The following is an 11,992-nucleotide window of genomic DNA, read 5'->3' on the forward strand; positions in this document are numbered from 1 at the left end:
TGACCGTGGGACCCATGGATCCGATCGCCGCTGGTGTCCCGCGATCGGTCACAGGAGCTGAAGAACGGGGAGAAGTGAGTGTAAACAAACCTTCCCCGTTCTTCTCTGTGACTTGTCACTGATCGTCTGTTCCCTGTCATAGGGAACGACGATCAGTGATGTCACACGTCCAGCCCCGCCCCCTACAGTAAGAATCACTCCCTTAGGACACACTTAACCCTTTAGCGCCCCCTCCTTGTTAACCCCTTCACGGCCATTGTCATTTTCACAGTAACCAGTGCATTTTTATAGCACTTTTCGCTGTGAAAATGGCAATGGTCCCAAAAATGTGTCAAAAGTGTCCGATGTGTCCGCCATAATGTCGCAGTCACGAAAAAAAATTGCTGATCGCCGCCATTAGTAGTTAAAAAAAATATATATTAATAAAAATGCCATAAAACTATCCCCTATTGTGAAAATGCTATAACTTTTGCGCAAACCAATCAATAAACGCTTATTGTGATTTTTTTTTTACCAAAAATAGGTAGAAGAATACGTATCGGCCTAAACTGAGGAAAAAAAATATTTTATATATTTTTGGGGATATTTATTATAGCAAAAAGTAAAAAATATTGAATTTTTTTTTAAATTGTCGCTCTCTTTTTGTTTATAGCGCAAAAAATTAAAACCGCAGAGGTGATCAAATACCACCAAAAGAAAGCTCTATTTGTGGGAAATAAAGGACGCCAAATTTGTTTGGGAGCCACGTCGCACGACTGCGCAATTGTCAGGTAAAGCGACACAGTGCCGAATCGCAAAAAAGAGGCAAGGTCCTTAACCTGCATAATGGTCCGGGTCTTAAGTGGTTAATCACAAACCTCCTTCAGTGAGATTTACAAGTCATAAACCTCTTAGTATGGTGTTATATGCTCTGTCGGTTGTTTACTGCATGGTAATTAAATGTAATTTTTTTCTTATATATACATGTTAGGCCCCGTACACACGAGGAGACATGTCCGATGAAAACGGTCCGCGGACCATTTTCATCGGACATGTCTCCTGGGAGCTTTTGGTCTGATGTGTGTACACACCATCAGGCCAAAATCCCCGCGGACAGAGAACGCGGTGACGTAGAAGACACCGACGTTCTCAAACACGGAAGTGCAATGCTTCCACGCATGCATCGAATCAATTTGACGCATGTGCGGGATTTCGGGACGCTGGTTATACGTCATAACCAGCGGACATGTCCGATTAGGTGTACTAACCATCGGACATGTCCGACGGACATGTTTCCAGCGGACACGTTTCTTAGCTTGCTAAGAAACTTTTGTCCGCTGGAAACCTGTCCGCTAGGCCGTACACACGGTCGGACATGTCCGCGGACCAGTTTCAGCGGACATGTTCGACCGTGTGTACACGGGGCCTTAATGTTCATTGGGATTTGTTTTTTGTATTCTTTGATGTCTTTTTTGTGTGTTTTCCTGTAGCCAACATATGCCTTACTTACAGCTCCTGAAGAAGCAAATAGCGAAACATGTCGAGCAAACAGGCATTTAAATAGCTTCATAGGTATAAACATTGTTTACTATTGTGACTTAGAGGTGCACCGAAATGGAAATTTCAGAACCGAAACGAAACCGAAATAAAAAAAAATGTCAGGCCGAAACCGAAACCGAAAATGACTTTTCTTTTTTTTTCTTTTTTTATAATACACTCACTGTGCCCCCAATTGCCTGCCTTTTGTTTCTTTTTTTTTTTTTTTTTTTTTTATTACTTTATCACTTTTTTTTGTAAGCTTGTCATTTTACTTTTTTTTTTTTGTATAATTCTTATTTTTAATATTATTTTTCTTATTCTTTAATTACTTATTTTATTCATTGAATTATTATTCAGGTTCCTCCAAACAGATTACTGTAATTTCTTCAGGATTTCCAAGTAACAATGTTGGCTGGCCCTTGTATCATGTTATATGGACTCATAGTGAACATTTGCATCCATTCTTTGCTTTTTAGTTGCTCACTCCTTGCATCATTGTGGACATCTTCCCCCTCCTCATTAAACTGCCAAAGCCATTCAGGCTGTATGCTGAAACCTTTTTTTTTTTATACACAATTGGAGGTGACAGGTTCTCTTTATTAACCCTGTCACCTCAGGAGTGGATTGGCATCAGGGACAGGACACAGAAGCCAGGCTAGGCAGCGAGGGGGGGGAGGAGGGGGGACAGAGTCCCGAACATATAGCCAACCGGAGGGAGGAGGAGGAGGGGGGACAGAGTCCCGAAGATATATCCAGCAGGACGGAGGTATGTGGGGGAGGGGGGGACGGAAGGCTGCTAGAAGGAAAAGCAGCTTACCGTCGCCCGTATGCTGAAACTGTTTCCACACATGCTTCTTGCATACAGCCCCGCCTCCTCCTAACCCCACGCTATGATAGACAGAGCACATCTCAGCATTAGAACGGCTTTCTGTTTATCATAGCGTGGGGTTAGGAGCAGGCGGGGCTGTGTGCGAGCAGTGTGTGAAGACAGGTACAGTGCGTTTTACCGCTCTGCAGCCACTAGTCATATCGGCAGTTTTAAAGCTGTTTCGGCATGTGCCCAAAACAGCTGTTTTCGGCCGATATGTTTCGGCACCGATATATCGGTGCATCCCTAGTTATGTCACACGGTATTTGCGCAGCAATTTTTGAAACGCAATTTTTTTTAAATCAACACAATTTAATGAATTAAATGAATTAAAGAAAAAACAAACACAATATTTACTCATTTTTTTATAATGTGGAACATGATGTTTCACCGAGTAAATAGATACCTAACATCACGCTTTAAAATTGCGCACACTCATGGAATGGCGCCAAAATACAGTATTTAAAAATCTCCCTAGAATTATGCTTCTTACATTTTTACAGGTTACCAGTTTAGAGTTACAGAGGAGGTCTAGTGCTAGAATTATTGCTCTCACTCTAATGTTTGTGGTGATTCCTCACATGTGCACGAGCAGACGGGGCGCTTTAACCACTTCCAGCCCAAAGACGTTATATGACATCCTGAAATCTCAGGGGGGATATCTGAATGATGGGGGCAGCTACAGGCATCATTCAGATATCCATCTCTCCAGCCGGCGAATCTGTGCACCATAAGAACGATCATAGCGGCAGTTCCGCCGATTGATCGTTCTTATACGTGACAGGATGGGCTCTCCCGTGCTATCGGGGACCCGGAGAAACGATCTGCCGGCGCCGGATGGGAGGCATAGAGATGACTGGTGACCAGATGGTCACCAGTCATCTCTATGATTGTCAGCGGCCCGGGCGCGATGTTATGACGTCACGCCCGGGTACCCCGGAATGTAAACAAAGCCGCAATCGCGTCTGAAATCATGAGATCGGTGAATTTTTTTCCCGATCTAATGCTTTCCAGCCTGGAGGAGAGATGTGAGGGTCTTATTGACCCCGCCTCTCTCCATAAAGAGGACCTGTCACAAATCATTCCTATTACAAGGGATGTTTTACATTCCTTGTAATAGGAATAAATGTGATCAAAAAAATGTAAAAAAAAAATTAAAAATAAAATAAATTAAGTAAAATATATATATTTTTTAAACGCCCCTGTCCCCGGTAGCTCGCGCTCAGAAGTGAACACACACACAAGTCCCGCCCACAGATGTAAACACCGTTCAAACCACACATGTGAGGTATCTCCGCATGCGTTAGAGCGCCAGCAACAATTCTAACACTAGACCTCCTCTGTAACTCTAAACTGGTAACCTGCAACAACAACAAAAAAAGCGACGCCTATGGAGATTTTTAAGTACTGAAGTTTGGTGCAATTCCATGAGTGTGCGGAATTTTAAAGCGTGACATGCTAAGTATCCATTTATTCGGTGTAACATAATCTTTCACTTTATACAAAAAAAATTGGGCTAACTTTACTGTTTTGTTATTTTTAAATTCATGAAACCGTTTTTTCCCAAAAAAAGGCGTTTGAAAAATGATTGCGCAAATACAGTGCGAGATAAAAAGTTGCAATGACCGCCATTTTATTCCCTAGGGTGTCTTCTAAAAAAACATATATATATATATATATATATATATATAGATAGTGTTTGGGGGTTCTGAGTAATTTTATGGCAAAAAAATGATGATTTTTGCATGTAGGAGAGAAGTGCCAAATGTAAGTGGTTAATCTCATGCTTTCCAGGGTAGAGGAGATATCTGGGGTCTCATTGACCCCAGATGTCTCCATAAAGAGGACCTGTCATGCCTTATTCCTATAACAAGAGGTGTTTATATTTCTTGTAATAGGAGTAAAAGTGATCAAAAAAATAATAATTGAAGGGATAGTGTAAAAAAAAATACAATAATAATAAAAAAAAAACATTGATCTCTGCTTTCCAGATAAAAAAAACTGCCAATGTTCAGATTTGCCCGTGCCGGAAGTGAAGTCATGATGTCATTTCCAGCCTCCCAGGGTCATAGAGATGGCCGGGGACCATCCAGTCCATGGCCAGCTCTACAGTAATCTGGCTAGTGTGGCTTTTACATTTTCATTACAGGCTTCGGTGAAGATTCAGTGAGGCTTTGCGGGGCTTGGATGTGGCTTCGGTGAAGCTTTGGTGAGGCTTCAGTGATGCTTTGGTGGGGGCTTTAGTGGGGCTTCAAGCAAGCTTTGCCATAGACTTCTATGGAGGCTTTGAAGACCCTTTGAAGCACCACTGGAGCTACATGGGGTATCATTTTTGAAGTGAAGCCAAAGCAAAGAAAAAGTAAGGTGTAAACAGGACTGAAGACCCTTTTATTTAGTGACAGGAGCTTTGACTTGCGTTAAGAGAGCTTTGACAAAGCCTGTCCGAAGCCTTGTTGAAGCCGAAGCAAGTGTAAATAAGCCCAAACTTGAAGTAAACACGCACACTTGACACACACATGGTAGCTCTGGGTAAGTGACCCACTAGGTAGAGAAGGAAGGATGAGGATCACAAACCCTTACAGATGGCAGAATTCAGCAAAGGCAGCTTTTGTGTTTTTCTCCTAATGCCTTGTACACACGATCGGAATTTCCAATGGAAAAAGTCAGACGGACTTCTTCCATCGGATATTCCGACCATGTGTATGTCCCAACGGAGAATTCCATCGGAGTTTAGATAGAGAACATGTTCTCTTTTACTCCGTCGGAATTCCGATGTGCTTTTGGCCGGCATTACAGATTCAATCCATATCAGATCTCAATTCCAATCTACAGATTCTACATCTAACATCTAGAATTTACTGAAGGCCTCAAGAGAGCTGGACAAGTCATATTACTTCAGTACAGTAAAAACCTTAGTATGGACTTATCTCACACATACTGTCCACTCTAGTTTTGAAAGGAGTTAAAGTGGTTGTAACCCCCCCCAAAAACCTGCAAGACAAAGGCATAATGAGCTAGTATGCATAGCATACTAGCTCATTATGAAATACTCACCTTAGATCGAAGCCCCCACAGCGGTCCCGGCACACTGCTCTGCCCGGTGACATGTCCCCCAGAGTTGTTTCCGGGTATTGCGGGCTCCGGAGCTGTGATTGGCCGGAGCCGCAATGACGTCACTCCTGCACATGCACAGGGGAGCTGCCGGTAACGGCACATCAGATGAAGCAGCGGCATGATGAACCGTTGCTTTAGTCCGCATGTGCCGATGACGTCAGCACATGCTGATACAGGGGATATCTCCTGAACTGTGCAGGTTTAGGAGATATCCGGGGTAGCTACAGATAAGCCTTATTATGGGGTTACCTGTAGTAAAGAGTGGTTTGTAAGGGTTAACAGCCACTTTAACCAAAAAGGTGTCCTGGAACTGGAAAGGCTGCAGAGAAGGAGATCCAAATGAATAAGGAGGACAACTATGAGAAACTATTGCAAATTAGACCATTGAAGCCAAACTCAGTGCAGATATAAAAGACACAAATGAATGCGGCTGTATAATCATACATTTATTTTTTTACTGCAAGCAATGTAAGTACCTGAATGTGATTTGGTATCAACTCCTTGGAGTCCCTGTACAGCAGGGCTGGAAAGTAAGAGGAAGAAGCAACACGAGGAGCCACATTTAAAGTGAACAGAGTCATTATACGAGGAGTGTCCAGAAAGTAATGAGAATTATATTTCAAAAATTATTTTGTTGAAAAATTTTACACTTGAACATTGTCTCATTCGAGGTTTGCACCTTGTGAGTGTACACAACGATCCCAGCGATCTTTCCATTCTTCATATCGTCCCTGGAAGTCTTCACGTGGGATGGCGCTCAGAGCCGTAGTAGTAACTCTTTGGACGTTATCCACACTACCAAAATGGCGTCCTTTTACGTGTTGACTTGGTATTTCCCGTTTCCTCTGCAATCATTCCGATAGTGAGCCGTCGGTCAGAAACAGAACAGAACGCGGATGCAGTGAGGTCTGTTCTCAACCGCGATCAACAGATCACTATCAGAATGATTGCAGAGGAAACGGGAATTACCAAGTCAATTGTTCATGAAATCGTGACTCAGGATTTGAACACCAGAAAGGACGCCATTTTGGTAGTGTGGATAACGCCCAAAGGACCACTACACCGGCTCTGAGCGCCATCCCACTAGAAGACTGTGTTCAGTTGTAACATTTTTCAATAAAATAATTTTTAAAGCATCATTCTCATTATTTTCTGGACACACCTCATATGTTCCATTATTGTAATATAAAGTAAGCATTATTTTATACAATGCAGTATGGACAAACCCTTCATTGTTTATCTAGTAGCAGTTAGTCACATTCAGCTGGACTTGTTCTGTAATGTTGAAGACATTTTGTAGATTCTCTAAGCCACTTCTTTAGTTGTAATGAGTGTCAGAAAGATCCCCCAACATGTACTCAGGTGACACCAACACCTCCATCCAATCACCATTAGATGTGATGAGACAGATGTTGATTATCCAGCATGGGGGTGTGAAAGGTGTGGAACCCCCCCTGTTCTAGTTACATCATCCCATTGAGACACCAAGGATGGGACTAATAGGTAGATTCACAAAGAGTTAGGCCGGCTTATCAGTAGATAAGCCGACCTAACTCAGAATCTACGCCGACTTATGTTTAAGTGTATTCTCAATCAGAGATACGCTTAAACATATCTAAGATACGACGGCTTGCGCCGTCCTATCTTAGGTTGCAATATTTCGGATGGCCGCTAGGTGGTGCTTCCATTGTGGTCGGCCGAAGAATATGCAAATTAGTAGATACGCCGATTCACGAACGTATGCCCGGCCGACGCAGTACTTTTACGCCGTTTACGTAAGAGACAGGTCGGGTAAAGTTAGAGCTAGGCCCTAGTTGGAATAGTAATGTTCAGTATGGCCGCCGTTAGGCAAATCTACCTATATGTAACTAGAAGAGACGGCTCACACCATACTATAGCATTTCTATCCACACAGGTAGCATTGGCACCTTCATCCAGTCACCATGGAATGTGAAGATGTTGATTGTCCAAGAACAGGATGGGAGATGTAAAAGTTGTTGGACCCCCCTCTTCTAGATACATCCTCCAAATGTTGGTGTCAGGAAGCCTGCATAGGGGTTAGTTCCTCCACCGTGTCCACCAACAACAACCTAAATGTGACTCTTCCAATTAAAGCTGAACTCAGAGAACACATAAAAAAAAAACATTTGAAGTATAACTAAACGCTCGTCAATTTTGTTTGCAGTCTGTGCCCCCCATTAAGGGGTCTCACCTTCTCTATTGGTCCTTTTTACCATTATCATTGAAAGTAAAAGTAAAAGAAATTTCCCAAATTTTGGGTTGTCCCCACAAAAGTAATAGGCCCAGATTCTCAAAAGAGATACGACGGAGTATCTCCAGATACGCCATCGTATCTCTGAGTCGCGCCGTCGTATCTATGCGCCTGATTCTTAGAATCAGTTACGCATAGATTTCCCTTAGATCCGACAGACGTAAGTCTCTTACGCTGTCGGATCGTAAGTGCATATTTACGCTGGCCGCTAGGGGCGCGTACGCTGATTTATGCGTCAAAATATGTAAATCAGCTAGATACGCAAATTCACGAACGTACGCCCGTCCGACGCAGTACAGATACGCTGTTTACGTTAGGCTTTTCCCGGCGTATAGTTACCCCTGCTATATGGTGGCGTAAGTGCGGCGTACCAATGTTAAGTATGGCCATCGTTCCCGCGACGAAATTTGAAAATTTTGCGTCGTTTGCGTAACTCGTCCATGAATGGGGCTGGACATAATTTACGTCCACGTCAAAACCAATACGTCCTTGCGGCATATTAGGAGCAATGCACACTGGGAGATTTCCACGGACGGCGCATGCGCCGTTCGTGAAAAACTTCAATCACATCGGGTCACAGAACATTAACATAAAACACGCCCCCCCTGTCCCACATTTGAATTAGGCGTGCTTACACCGGCCGATTTACGCTACGCCGCCGCAACTTACGGAGCAAGTGCTTTGAGAATACAGCACTTGCCCATCAAAGTTGCGGAGGCGTAACGTAAATCAGATACGTTACGCCCGCACAAAATTACGCGCTCCTACGAGAATCTGGCCCCAAGAAGGGGGAACTTCCAATGGGCACGCTAGTTCTGGTGACCTATGGGGGGGGGGGGCAAGAAATTCCCATGATTTACAGGGATTTCCTCTCACTTCCTGTTTGGCTATGGGACAGGAAGTGAAGGGAAATCTCCACAATGGAACACAGATGGTAAAAAAAAAAAAAAAAATATGACGAGAGTTAGAACCCTCCCTTGATCTATCCAAAGTTAAAAAAATTAAATACAAATTTGCCTATAGTTCTATTTTAATGCAATTATGTATTAATTAAAAAGCTTTTTTCTTTCTACATAGAACTGTTGTATATATCTGAATTTGTCCTGATATCACTTCCTGTAATCACCTACACAGCAGCATGGGGGGGGGGGGGGCACTCTGAGCCAATTAGAGCTTTACAGCTTTGTACACTTCTGTCTGACAGCAACAATAATCTACAATGAAGATACCAACAAACGTCACTTATTTCCTTCATTTTGATTTGTTACTTATACACTTGAAAGAATATTGTTCTAGTTATTCAATAAGTGTATAAATAACCTGTGAATCCTGCCAGAAATCCAGTGCTGTCCTGTGCACTCTGCAGTCTGATATTAACCGCTTCCAGTCCGGCCAATTCTGACATTCCTCTCCTATATGAAAAAAAGAGTGAGTGGTGTCACCCCAGGACAGGAAGTGTGTTACTGGCAGGATCTCTAGGTAAAAATAGAAAAGAATAAAAAAAACATCTGAAAAAAGAAAACCAATGCAGTCAGCACATTTAATGAATAGTGTATATTACATTTTCTGAAAATTTGGAATAATCATTCAAATCATAATCAATGATAATATCTCCTAGTCTTATCATAACCACTAACCCTTAATGAACCCCTGAAAACCCCAAATCTTATTATTGTCACTATAAGAGAATAAATCACACTTCCCTGTGCTGAGATTTCTCAATGCTGTGATTGGTTGTGTTGGGAACCATTAGATTTATGACATCTGGAATATGAATCTACTGCATTATTCTGTTGGCAAAAAATCATCAGATTGATATTTCTGTGATGTCAGCAGATTTGGGCAGATTTTCTGTTATATTATTATTTCTCACGTCGCCTTTCACCCCCAGATATTGTTATAGAACCATTCCATACATATAACCCGGCATGGAGGGGCTCAGTGAAGGTGGTGGTGAAGGTGTGGAGGTGTCTGATCGGGTCACACAGATCATAAAAGGACAGCTGCCCGGCCTCATAATCCACATAGATCCTGACTCTGTTACTGGAGAGATTGGGAGATATTCTGATCTGTTTATTGTCATGTCTTACATAACACTCACCAATATACCTGAACAAACCCCAGGACTTCTTATTATTTCCAATCACTGACTGCCCTCCTCTCCCTCTCCTCTCTATACTGGGATAACACATCCCGACTCTGTAATATTCTGACTCTCTGACATCCACTTCCCAGTAATGTCGCCCCGAGGAAAATCTCTGACTGCTTAATACCTGTTCCCACCTCTGAAATCTCTCCGGTGTTTCTGGACGATTCTGCTTTATATGTGACCAGAATACAGTTTTCATGTCATCTGATATCTGTAGATTATTATGAGCTGTGTTCACATCCAGTAATATGTCTGAAGCTTCCTGTATATTGAAGAATACATTTACCCCTTTTTTCATATCAGATAACCCTGTGTGTAATGTGTGTGAGATTTCAGCCACATCCAGATCCCCTCCATCATGGAGGAGTCTATCATGTCTCTCTCTGTCCTCATTATCTCCCTCCTCAGTATCACACAAGTCCCCTGTGTCTGATTCCTGTAGGACAGTCAGTGGGTCAGTCATGTTACACAGCTCCTCAATGTCCTCCATCTTCCTGGACAGATCCTCCTTCTTTATTTCCAGCTGATCAATCAAATCAGACAATGAACGGGAAATCCCCTCTTCCTGGCTGGAGATGTTCCTCCGGACTCTCTTCTCCAGGTCCTCCAGATATCTCCTGAGCTCTATGAACAGGGCAGTGACTCTCTCTGATTTTTCTTGTACTTTTCTCCTGCGATCCTGCAGACTCTGGACTCTTTTCTCCGTCTCCTCTCTCTCTGTCATCAGTTTTTGCAGAACATTTCTCAGTTTCTGCTTTTTATTCTCAGAGGCCTCATCCAGAGTCTCCACCTTGTGTCCCCGGTGTTCTCCGGCCAAACTGCAGGACACACAGATACAGGCAGAGTCTTCAGTACAGTAATATTTAAGAAGTTCTCTATGGATGGAACATTTTCTGTTCTCCATGGAAGTGGTGGGATCAGTTAGGACATGTTCTGGTGACTTGCTGTGGACTCTCAGGTGATTATCACACAGAGAAGCTTCACAATGCAGACAGGATATAACAGCAGGTACAGGAGAGTGATAGCAATAAGTACAGAAGATTCCAGTCTTCCCTTCTTCCAGCTGAGTAGATCGGAAAGCCTCCACTATGTTACGTAGTGTTATGTTCCTCTGCAGTACAGGCCGATCCCGGAACTCTTCTCTGCACTCAGGACAGGAATATCCTCCAGACCCCCCCTGTGTATCCAACACACGATCAATACAGACCCGGCAGAAGTTGTGACCACATCTCAGGTTTACAGGATCTGTATATGTGGTCAGACAGATGGAACAGTCCAGCTCTTGTCTCAGATCAGCAGACGCCATCGCTGACAGCAGAAGAGAGAAATGAAAGTAAAAAGTCTCCGACAAGGAAAATCTAAAGGGCGTCTCACATTCCTCGGCACAGGGAGGGGCTGAGCTGGTCTTGCAGCTTTTATCTTGAGGAAGTTTGTGGAGAAATAAATGTTTATATTGAAGGTATATGTCCTACATGTTGATACACATTGTACTGATTTTGGAGCTTTAAATGACTTCTGCAGACGAGGCACAAAACTAAGTTATATAATGCAGTGTGATAGATATTTGTATGTTGATGCTTTTTGTGTTTAGGAGAAAATTATTTCCAACGGTAAAAGAAACCTGTCCTGAGAGATATACAAGAGCGTCTCAAAAATGTGATATCATCAAAAAGTTCATTTATTTCAATAATTCAATTAAAAAAAATTAAACTCCTATATTATATAGATCCATTACACACAGAGTTACATACAGTATATGACAAAAGTAAGTACACCCCTCACATTTTTGTAAATATTTTCTTCTATCTTTTCATGTGACAACACTGAAGAAATGACACTTTGCTACAATGTTGTGTAGTGAGTGTACAGCTTGTATAACAGTGTAAATTTGCTGTCCCCTCAAAATAACTCAACACACAGCCATTAACAACTTAAGGACCCCTTCACGCCGATATACGTCGGCAGAATGGCACGGCTGGGCACATCAACGTATAGGTACGTTGTCCTTTAAGCCCAGCCGTGGGGTCGCAGGCGTGCGCCCGCGGCTCCCGCGATCCGGTCCGAAGCTCCA

General features: G+C 42.8%; 1 protein-coding gene across 1 annotated transcript; it reads right to left on the reverse strand.

The window, feature by feature from the left end:
* Nucleotides 1–9,295: 9,295 nt before the first annotated feature.
* LOC120941602 (E3 ubiquitin/ISG15 ligase TRIM25-like) lies at nt 9,296–11,407 on the reverse strand. The gene has a single exon (XM_040355131.1). It carries the CDS (start codon nt 11,225–11,227, stop codon nt 9,635–9,637), a length of 1,593 nt encoding a protein of 530 aa, XP_040211065.1. The 5' UTR covers nt 11,228–11,407; the 3' UTR covers nt 9,296–9,634.
* Nucleotides 11,408–11,992: the final 585 nt, after the last annotated feature.

The sequence above is a fragment of the Rana temporaria genome, chromosome 5, assembly GCF_905171775.1.
Source record: "Rana temporaria chromosome 5, aRanTem1.1, whole genome shotgun sequence".
NCBI classification, from domain to species: domain Eukaryota; kingdom Metazoa; phylum Chordata; class Amphibia; order Anura; family Ranidae; genus Rana; species Rana temporaria.

What these genes read in the sequence shown, in the direction of transcription:
- LOC120941602 (XM_040355131.1), bottom strand. Translation starts at nt 11,227, where the DNA reads ATGGCGTCTGCTGATCTGAGACAAGAGCTGGACTGTTCCATCTGTCTG.